The sequence below is a fragment of the Choloepus didactylus genome, chromosome 13, assembly GCF_015220235.1.
Source record: "Choloepus didactylus isolate mChoDid1 chromosome 13, mChoDid1.pri, whole genome shotgun sequence".
NCBI classification, from domain to species: Eukaryota; Metazoa; Chordata; class Mammalia; order Pilosa; family Megalonychidae; genus Choloepus; species Choloepus didactylus.
Genome location: NC_051319.1, coordinates 84,341,903 through 84,363,542, shown reverse-complemented (window position 1 = coordinate 84,363,542; position 21,640 = coordinate 84,341,903). Strand labels below are relative to the sequence as shown.

At 34.6% G+C, this 21,640-nt stretch overlaps 1 protein-coding gene across 1 annotated transcript in view; it reads left to right on the top strand.

Moving 5' to 3' along the window:
* The first annotated feature begins 3,145 nt into the window (after positions 1-3,145).
* Positions 3,146-21,640, top strand: part of PFDN1 (prefoldin subunit 1) — a 95,980-nt gene continuing 77,485 nt past the window's right edge. The window contains exons 1-2 of the mRNA XM_037802168.1: positions 3,146-3,223; positions 5,696-5,862. Coding sequence (XP_037658096.1) covers positions 3,191-3,223; positions 5,696-5,862 — 200 coding nt within the window. The 5' untranslated portion in view covers positions 3,146-3,190. The remainder of the gene's footprint in view (positions 3,224-5,695; positions 5,863-21,640) is intronic.

Here is a 21,640-nt window from a genome sequence, read left to right as displayed (position 1 = left end):
TACGTGGGATCAGACACCCAGGGAAGTGAATCTCCCTGGCAACGTGGAATATGACTCCCGGGGAGGAATGTAGACCCGGCATCGTGGGATGGAGAACATCTTCTTGACCAAAAGGGGGATGTGAAAGGAAATGAAATAAGCTTCAGTGGCAGAGAGATTCCAAAACGAGCCGAGAGATCACTCTGGTGGGCACTCTTACGCACACTTTAGACAACCTTTTTTAGGTTCTAAAGAATTGGGGTAGCTGGTGGTGGATACCTGAAACTATTAAACTACAACCCAGAACCCATGAATCTCGAAGACAGTTGTATAAAAATGTAGCTTATGAGGGGTGACAGTGGGATTGGGAATGCCATAAGGTCCAAACTCCACTTTGTCTAGTTTATGGATGGATGTGTAGAAAAGTAGGGGAAGCAAACAAACAGACAAAGGTACCTAGTGTTCTTTTTTACTTCAATTGCTCTTTTTCACTCTAATTATTATTCTTGTTATTTTTGTGTGTGTGCTAATGAAGGTGTCAGGGATTGATTTAGGTGATGAATGTACAACTATGTAATGGTACTGTAAACAATCGAAAGTACAATTTGTTTTGTATGACTGCGTGGTATGTGAATATATCTCAATAAAATGATGATTAAAAAAAAAAAAAAAAAAAAAAGACACCAGAGAAAAGACAGATTTCTGTCCAAGTCACAAAAAACATCCTGACAGGGGACTTTTAATTAGCACACAGAAGCCAGAAGATGATGGAAAAATGTCTTCAATAATAATTGTAAATCTACAATTTTGTTTTGACCTAGTACAAGTTTATTCACACAGTAAATTTTATGAAGAGTTAGACGTCTCAATCCATTTTGTAATAAAGAGCTCATCTTAAGAGCTTCAGTGTGTGCCACTTTCTTTCATATTGGAAGCGAGATAGCATGTGAAAATACTTCCCAAACAGTAAAGACCTATACAAATAAAAGTTACTTGAAAGAAGTTTACTCTTTTTTATTCTTTCTGTAACCACCCAAATTTGAAGCCAGTAAAAGGAAGATTTCTTGCAGAGAGGGTAAATTATTATGTTTTGCTGGAAACCTTCACTATGTTTCTGTTAAATCATAGGGATCCAAGATCAGCTTTGTGTTCCTGAGGATTTACTTCTATTTGTACTAGGAAAAAACAGCAGTTGTCTTCAATCATTCCCACTCTTGGAGCATAACAAACACAACATCACTTCTCCTTTTAATTTGTCCGGAATCTGTTGTAATCTAATGTTTTAAATAAATGCTTCACTCCTTTTTGGAATCTTAATCTATAATTTTATACACAGTTAATCTGTCATTCAAAATTAACTGGTGAAATTAAGACATCTTTAGACATACAAAGACTAAGAGCATTTATTCCTCAAAGACTCACTCAGAAAGAACCTACTGAAGGACTCACTTCATCAGGAAGGAAATTAAACTCAGGAGCAAAGAGTGGGATGCAAAAAGAAACAATGAGCAAAAAATTGAGAGAAGACACTTTCCTAATTGTCAATCTACAATTTTGTTTTGATTGGTCAAATGAAAGTCACATTGCTCTTAAGTAGCTGAGTCAGTACTTGAATCCAGGTTGTCTAAAAAGTTAGCCCATACTCTTATCTTTTACATTACATACATCTCTAGGAGGAGTGTTTCAAAATCTCATAATGTAGTGTAGAAGAGAGTCTTTGAGATCTTTTTGAATTTCACTATTCAGTCCCTAAATATGTATCATCTATAATGAAGTTCTAAGAAGGGCCCAGAGAATCTGAAGTCATGGATTAGGTCTGTTTTTTCTCAAATTAGGGAGTGATGACATTTTTTTTCTTCTGAAGTATTCATTAACATCCACTATTTATTTTCTGTCTTTCTTCCCTGTAAGGCACTATGATAGGTGTTCCAGGTGTAAATGGTGTGAGAACCATTATTCCATGGTTCTTAATTTCAAGGTGCTTACAGTCTAATAAGAAACATGTTTCAAAAAAATTAGGCAGAGAGTGTTATGTGCCTTGAAGAGAGGAAGAGATAGAGCCTTGAGGGGTGATCAGAGCAGAAATTATCTTTGGACTGTATGAAGGGTGATGAAAAGGATCAAAAAAGACCTAATGGAGGAAGTGGTCCATTTGGTAGAACTTGAAGGACAAAGAGGACAATGTTAACTACTTCAACCATTTATTGAGTACCTACTGTATGCATACAGTTGTCCTTGGAGCTTTTCATCCTAATCTAATTTATTCCTCACAATAACCCTGTTAGGGCAATGTTGTTATTCCCAAGATATATATGAGGAGACTGAAGCTTATCAAGGATAAGTGAATTGCTCAAAGCCACACAGCTAGTAAATGGAACCAAACAGACCTAGGCTCAGAGTAGACGAAGTCTTGAATTCAGATCTGGCTGGTTCCAAATTCCCTGCCCTTTCCTCTCTCTCATAGCTTTTGGGATAAGTAAAACATCCCCCTTTTAAACCCAAATCCATCCTTCAGATTCAAATGCCAGGTCCTTTCAGAGCAGAGATTCTCAAAATTAGTCTGCAGACATCTTGCATCAGTTAGGTTATCAGGGGAGTCTGCGAAAGTGCAAATTTCCCGCCCCCACTCTAAAAGATTCTAAGTGTTTGGAATGGGACCCAGAAAATCTGTATTTTCTTTTTTTTTAAACAAATTTACCAGGCCTCTCTTGAGAACCACTGTATATGGAAGGTCTTGGAGGCTCACTCAGCAGAAATAAGTTCTCTGGAAGAACATTTCAACTAGCTCTTCTCACGGTCTTCATTCTAGCATGCGTTAGGCTTTCTTATCCCTGACTGCACAGGCGGTAGGTGAAGGACTGAACGACTGGAAAGGGTTTTGGCTTGATCTATATGTATCTTAATTTATCAGCACAAATAAGCTATTTGTCAAATTATCTAAAGCCATACATGAAATCTGCACATTGAGCTCTATCTGGAGGAGATGGAGGAGCAAGTCAAGACTCACAAGCGTCGTGAGGAAAACAGACTGAAACAGAGTGATACCGAAAACCAGCCTGCCCCAGCGAATGGCGAAAAGAAAAATGCCTGCCTAGCTGAACTCACGCGCAGGCGCAGAAAGAAGGCAAACGATCTGTACTTTCAGGGCGAGCCCTTCTTCCGCCTCCTTTACAGCCTTCTCTCACTGCGCAGGCGCATAGAGTGAGCCAAGATGGCGGCCCCCGTGGATCTGGAGTTGAAAAAGGTAAACCAGCGTCTTGAGCGGGCAGGGGCCTCTCTTTGAAATCCGAGGGACTGTGGACAAGAATATCAAGTGAGGCTCGAGTCCTGCGGAAAGAAAGAGGCTCCAAGGGACTGGGGCGTGGTGTCTCAGAGCCTCCTTAGTCTGAGGTGGAGGGCGAGCGGTTCTTGCTGGATAGGAACTGTTTGGGCTGGATCCTGTTAAATCTGTGGGCCGACTTCTGGTCTTCCCCTCTTTTTGAGCTTTAGAGCAGTTTTGTTGCGCTAGGAGCCTTCAGGGACTCAGTTTCATAGTAAGATCTGAGGTGAGTCTTTCAAATTGGATCCTTTTCGGACGGTTTGCCTGAGCTGAGGCATCTGCAATAATGCCTCCTGTCTTGCTTTGAAAAACTCCAAGTTCATCCTGTGTTTTCAGGACATTTGTTCGATCCCATACCGTGGAAGGTCTCAGTATCTACAGTTCAGAAAATCACATATTCTCATAGCAATTTCAGTCTCAGGGCTTTTACTTTCTTCCTGCCCCGTTTTATGAAAAAGTTGACAAAAAAAAAAAAAAAAAAAAAAGAAATGAATCCAGTGAAGCTTTCCAAATGAAATCAGTATCAGAAGGAATTGGGTTTCTGCCTTTGTTCAAGCAATTGTTTATAAATGTGTTGTTACTCGGGACAATTTTGCCATTTAAGAGTGGTAAGGATTCTAACACCACTACCCACCCCAAACCACGTGCTTTTTTGAGGTGGTGGTGGGGTTGGAAAGAAGCTTAGAATTAATCTAGTTTATGCTTTTCTAGAAAAGGAGCCTGAGTTCCCAAAAAGTCTCAGTCAAAGGTTGGGACTAGAATCCAATATTATTCTCCATTACACTGCACACTATTTTGACCATTAGTTAAGGTTCTTGGGAAGAGCAACATATTACTTAAGACTGCCTTCTGGACAGCCTTTGCATAAAAAATAGCTGTTGCTTCTAATAAATGAAGCTTTTTGTTACTGCTCTGAGATTTTGTGTATGTGTGTCTTTGTGTGTGTGTGTGCCATTCTTGTTTTGAAACTTGTAAATTTAGCTTACGTGGTGTTCTTTAATGCTGTAATATCTCAACTTTAACAATGTAATAGCTTCCTTAGCTAGAACAATCAGATAATACCTGGAATTTTACATTTCAAAATCCTATCAAATTGTGCATTCCAAAAATTTACATTTTTTTTTTTTTTTTCTATTGAAAGTTCAAGTTTAAGTCAGGGTTAAAGATCTAACAGCACAGAACAACTGTGAATGCCTTACCTCCCAGTATTACTTAAATTTATTGCTAAGAGACATTGGACAATGAGTGCTTACTAAGAAAATGATACACAGACTTAAATTGTGTGTATTGAAATTGGATAGTTTTGAGAACCAATTAAATAAAAAAGGTTTTATCTTCTAATGTTTTTCCAAGGTCATTTTTGGGTTGGAGACTAAAAGGAGATTTCAGGCACTCTCCCTCCCCTGAAATAAATCTTTTGTGACCTTACTAGTAGGTGAGAACAGAGTCAGAATAAAAGTTCAGTAGGAGCCTTTGCCAAGTATTGTAGTCACAAATGTTATTATTAAGCATAAATTTGAAAGCATGCAAAAGTCATTCCAGGCACTTCAACAAGAGTATTCAAGAACTGTGTTTATCTTTGAGTTAAGTGTCCACAAGGGTGAAATTTGGTTTGGTATGTGTGAATGAAGATCATGATGCAGTGCTTCTACTGGTGCTTTGAATTTTCTCTCTCCCTGTTCTCTTGCTCTATCTTATCTGGTCTTTCTTTTATAAAGATTCATATTCTGAATATTACTGTAGACAGTAGAATGGAAAGATCCTTGAATTAGGGGTCAGAAGAAATGTATTTAAGTATCTATCTTTCTACCTAAAAGATATGAACGCTGCACAAGCCACTTGTGTCTCTTAACATATTTAGTTATTTAGCTTATAAATTGTGGATGATGAAACTGACATTCTTAATTCATAGGGTTATTGAGAAAAGTAAATGAGATATTTAATATTTTATTCTTCATTAATGTTTTCTTATTAAAATTCCCATGTTAATATTTCAAGTTAATATGGGAAAGTGCTTTGAAACCTAGAAGAGTAATACAAATGTAGCCAGTTGTTACATTTATGTTCTTGTTTAGAATTTCTGGGTTTCATCCTATAACTATTGCATTTATTGCTTTTATTACTCTTTGGGACTTGCTACTTGGTAAGGTTATTAATCGTTTTGCATTTGTTCTGCTTCTTCAAATAGATTGCATCTTCCTGAAGACAGGGTAAATTCAGTATTTAGTATAGTGACTTGATTGTTTACACTTATGTTGGTTTTTATTGATGTTTGCTTTGGTAAATTTCACAGCTTTGTCTGAAATTACAATGTTTTGTTTTAGTATATTTGAATTTGACTTAAATGTTTTCTGTAAAATGGTTTATGTACTAAATAAAGGACTTTTTTTTAATTAGGCCTTCACAGAGCTTCAAGCCAAAGTTATTGACACACAGCAGAAGGTGAAGCTTGCAGACATACAGATTGAACAACTAAACAGAACTAAAAAGCACGCACATCTTACAGATACAGAGATTATGACTTTGGTAGATGAGACTAACATGTATGAAGGTGTAGGAAGAATGTAAGTAAAATATATCTTTAAGGGGGGTTATCTTGGGAGAGCTTTTGTCTGAAGTAAATCTTAAAAATTGTTCGTTTTTAAACTTTGGTTTAAAATGAACCAAAGTATCATAGAAGTAGCTGTAAAGATCATCTAGTCAGGTATCTTCTTTTTCTTCTTACAATGGGAAACTGAACCCCAGAGAGATTTATGTGTTTAATTTTAGACTTTGAAGTACATTTCTTAAATACTTCTCTGTTCTTCTCTGTACAGTTATGTACTTTAGTGTATAATTTTGGTGATACAAATATGAATTGTCATGGAAAGATGTTTCTAGTAATTTTGTGCCTGAAGATTTATTTAAGTAGTGTTGTAGTTTTAACTTTCTCTTCCCTACCCAATTTATTAGGAATCATACAAATCATAAATCTTTTAGATCTCTGGCCAGTGCTGTGAAATAAAAATAGAGATTCAGTTGTCATTTAAATACACTCATTCTAAGTGTCATGCAGTGTTCTCATAGGACAACTGATACGTGAGAAGTTTAGTAAAACAATTTTCCTTTTATTCTAATTGTTATTGTCTGATTACCTACATTTCACTTTTTTCTTGTTTTCTTTTTAAAAAATTATACTTCTATGAGAGAGAATAGATCTGCTTCATATTCTCTAAGCAGTATATAAGGAATGGAGAAGCCCCTAAGTACAGGTCACATTCCATTTCAATGAGCTAAAAGAAGACTGAATTTTTTTTTTTTTTTAATGAGGGAGGTATGGGAGGAGGGTTATTCTGGAATTTGGTCTTTGAGTATTACTTAGTAAGTGCACCATTACTTCAAAGTTTGGAGATCTTTTAGTTGGAATGGAATTTGACCTCAATCTTAGAATGACTTGTTTTGTGATTGATTTGAAAGAAGCATAACATGTGTAAAATTTAGTAATGGTTTTGGAATGACATCATGAGAAGTAGACCCTGCTCATGACTAGCTCATCTGTATCTTTCTGGAAAAGAGATAACTTAAAATAAGCTGCTCATCTGATTTGTTTTCTCAAAATAAACAGTCTACCACAAATAAATTTTATCTGAGGAGTTTATGTTTTTCACTTTAGCTTGTTTTAAGAAGAGAATCGCCTTTTGAGAGTTTGTTACTAGGACATAGAAAAATTGTGATGAGAAGAAAATAGAACCCTTGAATATGTGTCTTTGTAATATGAAGTGCATTGCTGGCATTCATTACAGGATAATTTTATCCTTAATGTGAATATCCTTAGGTCTTAAAACTGTAATGACAGCTTTTCTAGCATCCTATTAACATGTTGCACTTGGATTTCACATGCTAAACTAGCCTTTGCAGCAGCTAAAGAATTCCTTTTTCCAAAATAGAAAAACTCACTATCTTTGGTCTTTTGAACTACAAAGAAGTTTTTGTTTTTAATTAGAATAATTTAATTTCCTAAACACTTTGCAGAAATGATAGAAGAGTTGCTTTTTTTTTTTTTTTTTTTTAAACTGCCCAAAGTGCTATGGATAGGTTGTATGCCACACAATGAATTTAGAGTTAAAATGCTGGAACATGAATTAGTTAGTGGTAGAACAGTATTCTTTCCAGATTTATTTCATGTAAATTATATTTCTTAAAAGAAATGTATAGTTTTATGTGTTCGGATAAAATGAGTCTCCTTCATGGTTTCCAACTTTGGTTTTAAATGTGATGTTTGTGCTTTCTGCATCTCACTGGCAGTGTGAGTTTGACCCTGCATTGTAGGGGCATGTAAGGTGAATAGTGTTTGTTTGGCTAGCATGTTAGTGCTCTGGGAGGAAGGAAAGACTTGCTGAGTATTAGTCTGGTCATGAGGATGTTCTCTTTCTTGATGCTAACCCTGAAATATCTATTTCTGAATTTATAGTCTTGAGTAATCTTGGGTATCATTGTGATTCACTTCTTTAATTCCAATCTTTACCCTAATTTGCCTTTTCCTTTTCGAGTGTTATAATTTGGGAATCTTGATTATAATATTAATTTTTCTCCAACTTTTATTTTTAAACAATAGTTTATAAAATCCCAAACTCTGCATTTTTGTTTTAGAACCTGTGGTAGATTTTTGCCATTGCCTTAATTCATGCCTTATTGTATCTTGCCTGGACTATTGAAATAGTGTTGGAGCTGGTCTTCGTGCCTTCATGCTCTCTGCCATAATTGATCATGTCAGTATTATTCTTAAAATCCTTTGTTGGTCTTCTGTTGTTCACAGGATAAAATCTAAACCTGTTAGCATGGCATTCATGTTCATTCATAATTTGTCCTTAATTTACCCTTTACTCTTAAGTGTCCCCACTTTGAAGTCTCGGGCTTAGGGCAGCACTTAAATTTTATGTCTTGGGCCTACTTACTTCTTCTATGGTTTTGCATTTTCTATTGAGAAGGATTCTTAGGTCTCATGTGAACTTTAAATGTGCTTTAATTTATTAGTGATATCTGCCATGGGGTGAAGGGAGAAGAATAGTAGCACCTGTGCCAGAAATTGGCATCCTTACCCTTACTACAGGGGTTTACCCACATGTTATGTTTTGGTGTTTTCTTACTTTTGCCTAGTCTGTCCTTTTTGGCCTGAAATATCCTTCTTTCCCTTTTGAAATTCTCATCCTTCAAGACACAGCTCAGATCTTAACTGCTTCTCTGAAGATTTTTCCAGCCTCCAGGGCAAATTTATTCACTCTCTTCTTTGTGCTATCAAGGATTGTGGTCCTGTAGTTAGTAGAGCACATTGTGTGTGTTTGTGTGTTTGTTTTAAATAGTCAGACTCCCCAGCAGATTTCATTTCTTTATGATCTTATACATTTTTAGCTTTGTTTCCTGGGTTCTCAGCATAAAGTCCAGCACAAAATAGGTGATAAATAAATGTTTGTTGATTTGAATTGAGTCTGATTCTTTCTCTTGTCTAAAAGAAATACATTTTCTTTTTGGCTTTCTGGAAAGAAAATATGTTTAGAAAGTGTCAGAGACTTAGGAAACAGGGTCTGTTATTCTTTTAAAATATATGATTCATTCAGGTTGAAGTGATGAAAGTAACATATGTTTTGGTCAGAAACGTAATGTCAGAGGAATTGTTTCTGACCGAAAGTGTATCCTTTGGTCTCATGGGATTAATTCTTTATTAAGTATAATGAGAAGGTTACTAATTCTTAATACCGAACAGTTGTAGAGATCCTTAGTCAAAACTTAAAATGTAGAAAAACCCAAGTCTGTAGATTTGTGCTGAGGGTAGTGTAATCCTTAGAGAATAAAGGATATTTTATGCAGTGTAATATCAGTATAATTGTATCTATTTTATCTTTTTCATTTTCACATAGAATGGAAGTCATATTTTTCTCCTTAGAGGAGTGTGTATTTAGTTTATCAAATTATTGTAAGCCCAGATTGCCTTTTAACTCATAAGCATGGAGAAATTTGGTAGTGGTAAATGTCTCTTATACATGGCTATTTTTGGTTTAAAGCAACGAAAGTCAAGCTGCAGTGTAAGAGATGATGCATTGCTATATATTGTGAATTCTGAGTAGCTGTTGCTCAAAACTATGGTCTATCCAGCCTCTTGGCATGTTGCCAGCACATTTTAGTTCTCTTACTTCATATTCTTTGGAGAGACTGTTATGTAGCCTGATACTACTACCACCGATTTCTAGTTTTGCTACTTAAGCTGTTTGTGAGCTGACCTCACCCTACTGCTTTGAGATATGATGAAAGTTACAACTGTGCAATGATCTGTCTGAATATTTGGAAGTGTTTGTCTTTGCATCTTTCTAGCATACAAGGAGGGAGTAGACATAGATTTCCAATAATTTATGTTAAGTAAATGTTTCTTGTATGTTTTTTTCATGAATAAGAACCAGTTTATAATGAGTGGTGAGGTTTTTCTTTTTACTTTGCATCGTAGAGGATAAGAGTATATTTCTGTTATAAGAATTACATTTGAAAGTGCACATAAATGCCATTTAAACATGCCAGTGTTTGAAAGGACCATTGTTAGAAAAAATGTCAAATTTATTTTTATTAACAGTAGGTATGTATGATCCTGATGCTGATTTGATGTCAGGTCTATTATTCAAACCCCCTCCCCCACCCTTTTTGAGCTTTACATAAATAATGTTTCTTGTTTCCAAAAGGGAAAAATAAGCTTTATTGTTTTTATATGAGAGGAACTTGAGTAGATTAGCCTTTAAGAAGGATGATTAGTTTCTTTTTAAAACTTGAACCTAACTAAAAATAACTTTGTGCCATATTTAAACTAATTTAGAGGTATGCCACTATTCTGTGGGTATTTTTTTACATTTCAGGAACTAAGAATGAACCATGGTATAAATCTACCAGCTAGATAAGTGTCTAGCAATGCAGAAATTGCTGTTTGGGAGTGGTGTTGCTATTTCTACTTGTTGAAGTCATTTAATGGTTGATCTCTTATGGTTGAAAGATCCAGAAGTAAAAAACTTAAATGTGGTACAGGTAGAAAGTGAAACAGTAGGTATATTCTGTTATGTAATAAGTATAAAAAACTCCAATCTCAATAGTTAAGCTACTTTTACAACTAATTAGGATGTAGAAATCTGAACTGTTCAGGACAGCTTGGTTAAATTGCCCTTTGTTTAAAATGTTAAATTGGTTTTGTTGTGATCTTAATTGTTAGTTTGGATATTGACTTGTAATTTGAGTCATGACATTTAGTAAAGCCAGAATGAAATATTTGTGGTTTCCCTAAAATTTAGTTATGTTAAATATCAATAGAAAGGAATATAGTCAAGCTACCTCAGGTTTTGCAACCATTTTACAATTTCATATAGCTATAGAGTTGGTCTTCTAGTTGATTTGAAGTAATTTTAAAGATGAAGAAATAGTTATATTTTATCCCTAAGAAACTAGGAAATAAAAATGAAAATTCTGGGTGTAGTAAATGTTGATACTGTTGCTCTCACCTGAATTGAGTTTGGATATTTTATTTAGTGCTTATTATCGAACTAAAAAAAACAACCAAAAACGAGTATAGATTTCTTTTGGGGTGAGAACCACAATTCCAATGTAAGTTTATGAGTTCCTTTTATACTCTTTTTAAAGGTATTAATTTGTAGTTGAAGATAGAGAAAGTGAAGCAGAGATAAACAAAATAATTTTCAATAGTAAGAGATTTAAAAATATATATATTTTTGAATTTTTATATTTCATTTTAAAGGAAGAGAAGTTTTTGATGTTGAGCTGCTTTTACTAATAGAACATGTCCCACCCTTCTTGTGTTTTATACAGAGCCATTTAAAGTCATGACTTCGATTGCTCAGAATTCTAAAAGGATAAAAAAAAACTTTTCCTGTTGTGCAGGGAAAAATGACTTCAGTTTTGTTGACCTTAAATATGTATATAACCCCAGTTGGGCACACTTCCACAGATGTGGTATTCCTGGGGAGAGGAGATTTTTGAGTAATGTTCTTAATTTCTTTAAGTTGTCAGTGATTTAAAAACTTGGTGTTCATTATAACTCTGCTTTATTGCTGTCTAGAATGACATCACTGTTTTTATGCCAGGGAAAGTTAACAGACATTTGTGCAGGAATTACATGGTCATGTTTCTTCTGTAGATGAGTGGTTTTAATAATTCTTTCCCTTTTTTCCCTCCCATGTTCCTCAGAATCCAGACGTTCTCACCGAAACAGGAAATTGATTTTGAAAATGTTGTGCTGATTAGAAGCCTATTGAAAAAAGGAAAAAGAAGTTTGTACTTTGGTAGTACAAACATGCTAGAATAAACTTTTTATTTAATGTGTCCTTGTTGTGGGGGTTATCTATTTTAGGCTAAAGCTTGTTTTAAAAACATAAATGTAATTGATTCATTTAATTACAGGACTTCTGCACTTTGAGACATCCAAAGGCCTGACTTTTTTTTAAATTTTAAACTGACAACAGATTAAACAAAATCTGCTTTTGTGGTATGAAAGTAGCAATTATTCAACAATGCTACAGGATATTATAATGTATCCCAATTGGTGATAGGCAAGAATCAAAGTACCATTTCCTTGCTATTCATGTATATATATATAAAGATAGCAGCAATCTTGAATTTTGTTACTTTGTCACTGGGGAATTGTGTGCTGTAACTGACTTAATGCTAGCTGAATTTCTCTGAAAAGAAAAGCAGACAATTTTAAACTGTACCAAGAATTTTCTGATTTTAGTTTCCTCTTACAGTGGCAAATTTAGGAACAACTTGCTATCTAATCCATTGAGATGAGAGGACTGAAATGTTGTCAAAGAACATGCTCTGTTTAATGAAATATCCAAATAGGAGCTCAGAAAAATGTTGACCTAGAAGATGAGAGCCAGTCCATATACATACATGAATACACACTTGGTAATGACTTACTAGCATTCTTGTCTTTCTTATTGCTTATATCAGGAATTGCTGTGTACTGTGAATATCCTTTGCCATGATGGAATAATTAAGATTTTAGTGTGTTGCCTGCACCATTAGTGCCTGTGCTTTTGTGAAGACCATATGCTCATTTTATTTTTAGAATATAAGTTTGAATGGACACATGTCTGGGAGAATATCTTGTCCTGGCCAGGAACTCCCATTACCAACTCTTTCTCTGAGGAAGATCAGTTACCTTGAAATGAACCAGCTTACTTGGGAGATGCTCTTCCTTTGGCTTTGAAGAGAACTTGAAATGTTCTCATATCAAAACTTATACATCAGCAGGAGCCTGGTATTAAAAATACATCTTTAAATAGATAAGAGCATGACTGCTCTAAGCCCAGCCTTTTACGTTGTTTGTCTCAGGGTAAAAAGATTTGGACCACAATATGTATCCTGTACGTGTGTGTCTGACTGAGACTTTTGTATTTGTGCCAGAGTATATTAATATTTCTCTATGACTTTCTGCTTTTGTACCAGGAGCTTTTTGTTCTCTGCGAGTCCTTCATTACTCATTGGTTAGTAATATTTTAACGTGCTATTAAAATAAAGATCACATCTTTGAAAAAGTTGGAGAATAGTTCAGTGCTTATATGTGGAAATGTTTGGGGTTTGTTGAGGCCAGAATGAAAGTGGTAAACATCAGAGGTGATTATTTACCAGAATACTTAGAATACCAAATAGTGACCCAAAATAAGCATCATGCTCTATTCAGGTTAAAATAGATTAACATACTACTGTTTCCATTTCAGGAGTAGTAGTTTGATTTAAAAATAGACAGTGGTTTTTATTTAGTACAGATTGAACCTAGCAGTGTGTGTTACTTATCTAGAACAAGGAACGTTTACATGGGATTGGGTTCCCCAAGGGACCATGATTCTCTAATACCAGTGAATTCTTAGTCTGCGTCCTGTTTGACCTATCAGTAATATTTAGTCCTGTTGATCTCTCTGTCTCCTTTGAAGCATTTCTTGCCTTGGCTTCCAGGATACTATCTCTTAGTTTTCCTCATATTTCACTGGCCCTGCCTTCTCAGTCTTCTTTACTGCTTCCCTTTCTTTCTCATTTCTAAATATTAGATTGACCTTGGGTTCATCTCTTGGATTTTTTTTCTCTTCTCTTGTGTGTACTCAGTCCCTTAATGATCTTATCGAGGCTTATCTTTTAAAATATTATTCTATATGCTGATAATGCCTAGATTTTTGTCTCTGCTTAGACCTCTTCCCTGAGCTCCAAACTTGTATATTCGACTGTCTATTTTACATCTCCATTTGATGTTCTAGTAGGCATTTCAAAATTCACATGGCCAAAATAAAATTCTTGCTGCTTACAAATAAACTGGTTCCTAAGTTGGTCTTCCTCATTCAGTAAATATCTTTTCCATCCTTCCAGTTCTTCCAAATCTTGGAGTTATCCTTGACTCCTCTCTCAATCCTTCATTCAATCCATTAGAAAATACTATTTACTGTATATTTAAATTATGCCCAGAATTTGAATACCTCTGCTTATCACCATGCTGGTCTAAGAGGATTATTAACGTTGCCTTTTGTGTTGGTTTGCCAGGGCTGCTAAAAAAAAATGAAAAAAACCCCCACAAAAACCACAGATTGGTTGGTTTAAACAACAGGAATTTATTGTCTCACAATTTTAGAGGCTAGAAGTCCAAAATTGAGGTGTTGGCATGATCATATTTCCTTTGAAGTCTGTAGCGTTCTGGTGGTGGCTTGCTAGCACTCCGTAACACAATCTCTGCTTCCGTCACATAGCCATTTCTCTCCCTGTCTGTCTTCTCCTCCTGTATCCAAATTTCCTCTGCTTTTAAGGACTCTAGTCATAGGATTAAGGCCCATCTCTATGCAGTTTGGCCTCATCTTTTTTTTTTTCAAATTCAGTTCTATTGAGATATATTCACATACCATACAATCATCCATAGTTTATCAGCTGTTCACAGTACCATCATATAGTTGTGCATTCATCACCGCAATCAATTTTTGAACATTTTCCTTAGACTGAAAAGAATAAAAACAAGAATAAAAAATAAAAGTAAAAAAGAACCCCCAAATCATTCCATCTTCCCCATCCCACCCTATTTTTCACTTAGTTTTTGTCCCCATTTTCATACTCATCCATCCATACACTGGATTAAGGGAATGTGAGCCAAAAGGTTTTCACAATCACACAGTCACACCATGTAAGCTACATTTGTCTCTATATACTCCATTATTTATTTTATTGCTCAAATTTTCTAGCTTTGACCATTGGTAGCTCTTTCAGGTTGTCACCTGTGTTCTTTTAATATGCCGCCAACCTTTTTTTTTTTTTTTTGAGCATTCCTTACTTTCTGGTACTGCGAGAAGATGCCCCAGGCTCATCTTGCATTTTCCCTTTTTTAGCCCTAGAGTCAACCATTACTCCAAGAAGCCCTGCTTCCTTTTATTGGAGAATGGTATTTAAAACCAAGAACCAAGATCTATGTGCTGGATGTGTTTGTTGCTAGTGAGGTATCGCTGTTTCTAGGCCCTCTCAGTAGATAGAGCTAGATAATATATGTATATACTAACTTTTGTGTTCACATGTATCTGTAATTGTTCCTCAGTATACATATATTAAGCTAAATATGATTTTATACTGATGTTTCAGATTCCCGTCCAGTCATCTAATACCACAGGGTTCGTTCTAGCCTTCCTTTCTTGCTTATATATAACTTCCCTCTCTTACAGTGAGAAACTTGGTTCTTCCCATCCACCATCCATTTACTTATTTGTTTAACCTCAGTATACATGATACATGTAAATCAGTTTCAGAATTGTCTTCCTTTTTTTTTTTTTTGTGCCTCTCCGTGAGAAACAAATTTACCAGCTCGTTAATCCAAGGTTAACTATTGATGGCATCATTATGTAAATCGTTCTATACTTTATAAATATTTTTACATCTTGGAAATGAAAGAATATAAATTTTATATTTGACTTTTCACATAATATATGTATTTTTTCACTTAATATGTTGGCATCTTTCCATTCATTTAGAATTCTTTTATTTAAAAAAAAAAAAAGCTGTTCTTGTTGTTATCAATTGTTCTTGAGCCATACCTGCCAATTTGATTTCATAATTTAAAATAATGGATGTTCTTTTGGTTGGTCACTTTGAAACTATTTATTTATGTTAAAGCATTTTAGAAATGATCTGTTTTTTTTTGGAGGGGGGAGTGAAACCATTTGCTGATTGTTGTTTGTTGGCTTTTTTCTCTTTTTTTTTTAAAGTAAAATTTATAGTAAATTTTACCTTTTAAAATTATATAGTTCTGTATGTTTTGACAAACATACTGTTGAGTAATAACAACTACAATCAAGATACAGGATATTTACAGTCACCTCAGAAATTCCCTTCATTCCCATTTAGAGTCAACCTTCTTCCTTCATCCCCAGCTCCTGGCAACCATTGACCTATTTTCTGTCCCTGTAGTTTGCCTTTTTTTAGAATGTCATGTAAATAGAATCACACCATATGTAGCTTTGTGTGGCTCTCATTTTTGACTTAGCGTAATGCTTTTGAGATTTTTCCGTATTGTTGTGTGTGTCAGTATGTTCTTTTTTATCGTTGAGTAGTATTCCATCTGTAGCTGTACCACAACTTGTCGGTTCACCATTGGATGGACATTTGGGTTGTTTCCAGCTTTTGATATAATTGCCATAAATATTTGTGTACAGTTCTTTGCATAGAGATATGTTTTCGTTTCCCTTGGGTAGAAATCTAGGTTGGAGTTGATGGTGGTTACTGGTTACTGATTGTTTAATGTGATAAGAAACTGTCAAACTCTTTTCCAAAGTGGCCGTAACCATTGTGCATGCCAACGAGCTGTGTATGGGAGTTTCAGTTGCTTTACCTCGTCATTAATACTTGGTACTTTCAAAAATAATCTATTCTAATAGCTGTGTAATGGTATCTTGTGGTTTTAATTTGCATTTCCTTAATAACTAATGACGTAGAGCATTTGTTGTCATCTTTATCTCATCTGTGGTGAATGTCTTTAAATCTTTTGACCTTTTTTTTTTGAGATAAAACTCACATAACATAAAATTCACCATTTTTACCATTTTAAATTGTTACGTTCAGTGGTTTTTAGTATATTTACAATGTTGTGCAACCATCATCACTTCAAATGCCAGAACATTTCATCACCCAGAAAAGAAACCCTGTGCCCATTAAGCAATCACTCCCCATTTCCCCATTGCCCCTGGCAACCACCAATCTACTGTGTGTCTCTATGAATTTTCCTATTCTGGACATTTTATATAAATGGAATTGGCCATTTTTAAATTGGGTTGTTTCCTTCTTATTGAATTATGAGATTTCTTTATGTAGTCTGACTACAAGTTCTTTATGAAATAAGTTTTTCAAATATTTTCACTCGTCTGTGCCTTGTTTTTTTGATTTTCTTAACAGTATCATTCAGATAGCAGAGGTTTTAATTTTGATGAAGTCTTTTTTTTTTTTCTTTTATAGTTTGTGCTTTTTGGTTTTTATCTAAGGAAGCTTTACCTAACACAAGGTCGCAAAAGTTTTGTCTTATGTTTCCTTCTAGAAGTTGCATAGCTTCAAGTTTTACATTTAGTATGACCCATTTTGAGTTAAGTTTTGTATATGAAGCAAGGTGTAGGTCGAGATTTACTTTTTTGCATATGATTGTTCAGTTGTTCCAGCACCATTTGTTGACAAGATGATTCTCCATTGAATTACCTTGACAACTTTGTCAAAATTCTGTTGATCAGTATGTGTGGCTCTATTTCTGGACTCTCTCTCCTGTTCCATTAATCTATATGCCATTGATCTGTATGCTAGCCTTTTGCCATTACCACATGGTCTTGATTATTAAGCTTTATGGTAAGACTTGAAGTCAGGTACTATAAGTCCTTCTACTTTACTCTTCTTTTTCATAATTGTTGTAGTCATTCCAGGTCCTTTGCTTTTCCATACAAATTTTAGAAATAGCTTGTTGATTTCTACATAAAAGCTTCCTGGGATTTTGACTAGGATTGTATTGCCTCTATATATGAATTTTTGTAGAGTTGATATTTAACAATATATGGTCATGTAATCAATTGCTACAGTGTATCTCTACATTTTGGGGCATGTGTGTGTTTTCCTTTTCTTGTTAATGCTTTGTGGTTTCCAATATATAAACCTTACATGTATTTCGTTAGATTTATCCCTAGGTATTTGATGTTTTTTGATGCTATTGTAAATGGTACTTACATTTCCAGTTGTTCAATGTTATTATATAGAAATTTACTTTTTTTAAGGAATTTTATTGAGATATTTTCACACAGCATAGAAACCATCTAAAGTACACAATCACTGGTTCACAGTATCATCACATGATTGTGCATGCAGCCCCATGATCAAATTTAGAACATTTTCATTACTCCAGAAGAGAGATAATAAGAAAAAAGAAAACCCTAATCCTCCCATGTTCCTTATCCCCCATATTATTGACCCATAGTGTTGATATGGTACATTTGTTACTGTTGATGAGAGTATTAAAATATTATTGTTAACTACAGTCCATAGTTTGCAATAGGTACATTTTTTCCCATATACTCCTCTATTATTAACTCCTTATAATAGTGTCGTACATCTGCTCTAGTTCATGAAAGAACTTTTATATATTTGTACAGTTAATCATGGACATTGTCTACCACAAGATTCACTGTGTTACACATTCCCATATGTTAACCTCCAACTTTCCTTCTGGTGACATACATGACTCTAAACTTCCCCTTCCTGCCACATTCAAACAAACAGCATTCAGCACTGTTAATTATTATCACAAATGTTTAAGTTCAACGTAATTAAACATTCTGCACATATTAAGCAACCACTCCCCATTTGTTAGCCTCATTTTGTATCCTGGTAACCTATATTCTGTATTTTATGTCTATGAGTTTACATATTTATAATTAACTCATATCAGTGAGATCATACAACATTTGTCCTTTTGTGTCTGACTTATTTCACTTAACATACTGTCCTCAAGGTTCATCCATGTTGTCGTGTCCTTTAGGACTTCATTCCTTCTTACTGCTATTCCATTGTGCATATGTACCACATTTTGTTGATACTTTCATCTGGTCATGGATACTTGGGTTGTTTCCACCTTTTAGCTATTGTGAATATTACCTATATGACACACACACATATATATACACACACACACGTGAAATATATAGTTATAATACACATAATAATGTTTCATCAGTTGAAACAAAGGTACACACTAATGTAAAGTATTAATGGGGGTTATATGGGAACTCTTTATTTTCTAGATGGTTTTTCTGTAAACTTACAACTTCTTTCACATAAAAAAATATATTTATAAAATGTATAAAATATAAAATGCTGCTATGAACATTGGCATAGAAGTATCCGTTTGACTCTGTATTTTCTGTACTTTTGGTTACTTTACCTAGGAGTGGAATTACTGAGTGAGTTGGTGATTGATTCTGTGTTTTAACTTTTTGAGGAACCACCAAAATGTTTTCTACAGTGGCTACACCATTTTACACTTCCACCAACAAAGCACAAGGGTTCCAATTTCTCCACACCCTCAATAACATATATTTCCATTTCAGAGATGATAAGCCATCCTAGTGGGTATGTGGTCATATCTTATTGTGGTTTAGATTTGTGTTTCCCTAATGTCTAATGATGTTGAACATCTTTTCATGTGCTTGTTGGCCATTTGTGCATCTTCTTTGGAGAAATGTCTATTCAAGTCATTTGCCTGTTTTTTTTTTTAATTTATTTTTTATCTTAAAACAACTTCAAACTTACAGGAAAGTTGAAAAAGTAATACAAAAACAATGCATAGAACTCCAAAATACTCCCAAGCCAGATATCCAGTTGTATCAACCTTTGGTATTTTGTGACATTTAATATTTGTTTATTCATTTGTTTATTTATGTCTGTCTATCTATCTAGTGTATGTCATCTAAACATTTGAGAGTAGGTTGCGTACATCATGCTCCTTTAACACTTAACACTTCCAAGTACATTTCCTAAGAACAAAGACATGCATTATGTAACTACCTTTAAGTGCTATCAGGTTTAAGAAATTTAATGTTGATATAAAGTATGTAGTACATATTCCAATTTTTTCATTTGTCCCAATAGTGTCCTTTTCTTTTTTTCCTGGGTTGGAAGCTTTTTTTTAATTTTTTTAATTTTTTTAATTTTTATTTTAGTAGCATATATGCAACCTTAAATTTCCTCCTTTAACCCCATTCAGATATATAATTCAGTGGTGTTAATTACATTCACAATGTTGTGTTACTGTCACCACCATCCATTACTAAAACATTTCCATCACTCCCAACAGAATTTCAGTGCCAATTAAGTTTTTTTGTTTGTTTGTTTGTTTTAAATATTAAGATTAAAATTCTTTAACCAGGGGAACAGATATATTTATGTGCTTGGTGTCACAGTGGTTCTGTTTGGTATCATCTGTTGTCAGTTTGGCACTATACTACTATAGAAGCACCTGCCTGAAGCTGAGAACTACATCTCCCAGAATTCCCTTCCCAGTTCTTTCCAGGTTAGAGTTTATCAGTGAGAGGAACTCAGGATATTTGAAAGATGAAAGAGAAGTGGAAGCCATTATTTTTGGGAGTTCATGCATGTCAGATGAGGATGCTTCTTCAGACCCGATGGCATTCCAGACCTTTCAATGGGATCCCACTTTATGATGCCATTTTGGCAGCTAGACATGGCAACTTCTCAGATTGCCCTATGAACAACTGCTTTTCTACCCAGAGCTTCAGGTTGAAGTCCTGTCTTCTGACTATAGTCTTTAAGACCTTCACTCCCCCAGTTATTCCCACATTTGTATCAATGCTAATTCTATACTAAACCCCTATTCCAGTAGTTCTTTTTTTTGGTTATAATTCATGAAAGAACATTTTTATAATTGTTGTGTTAACTGTAGTCCATCATTTACAATAGGGCTCACTATGTTGTACAGTCCTAAGTTTTCTCTTTTAATTTTTATTCTAATAATATGTATATATATGACCTAAAGTTTCCCCTTTTAACCACATTCACATATATAATTCAGTGCTGTTAATTACACTCTCAATATTGTGCTACCATTACCACCATCCATTTCCAAAACTACAATCAACATAAATAGAAATTCTGTACAAATTAAACATTAACTTCCCATTCCCTACCCCCAATTAGCCCCTGGTAACCTATATTTTAGATTCTAGCTCTGTGAGCTTGCTTATTCTAACTCTTTCATATCAGTGAGCTCATACAATATTTGTCCTTTTGTGTCTTGCTTATTTCATGCAACTTAATGTTTTTGTTTCATCCATCTTGTTGTATGAATCAGAACTTCATTCCTTTTTACTGTTGAATAATATTCCATTGTATGTATATACCACATTTTTATGGAGTTTTATTGAGACATAGTCACACAACATACAGTCCATCCAAAGTATACAGTCAGTGGCTCACAGTGTCATCACATAGTTGTGCATTCATCATTCATCACCACAATCAAGTTAAGAATATTTTCATTACTCCAAAAACAAACAAAAACAAAAAACCCTGTATCCCATTCCCCTTATTCCCCCCATTATTGACCCTTAACATTTGTGTGATACGTTTGTTACTGTTGATGAAAGAATATTAAAATATTACTGTTAACTATAATCCATAGTTTGCAATAGGTGCAATAGTCCTAGTTCTTATAGTTTGGTCTTTGATCCATTTTGAGCTACTGTTTGTGTATTGTGTGAGATAGGGGCCTTCTTTCATTCTTTTGGAAATAGATATCCTGTTCTGTCAGCACCATTTGATGAAGAGACTATTCTTTCCCAATTGAGTAGACTTGGCAGCCTTGTTAAAAATCATTTGGCCATAGATGTGAAAGTTATTTCTGAACTCTTAATTCTCTTCCATTGGTTGACATATCCATCCTTGTGCCAGTACCTTGCTTTTTAAACCACTGTAGCTTTGTAATATGCTTTATTTTTTTAATAATTCAATTTTATTGAGGTGTATTCACATACCATGCAGTCATACAAAGTGTATAATCAGTTGTTCACAGTACCACCATATAGTTGTGTGTCCATCACCAAAATTAATTTTTGAACATTTTCATTACCACACACACAAAAGTAATAAGAATAAAAATTAAAGGGAAAAAGAACAATTAAAGTAAAAAAGAACACTGGGTGCTTTTTTTTTTTTTGCCCCCGTTTTCCTACTCATCCATCCATACATTGAACAAAGGGGAGTGTGATCCACATGGCTATCCCAATCACATTGTCACCCCTCATAAGCTAC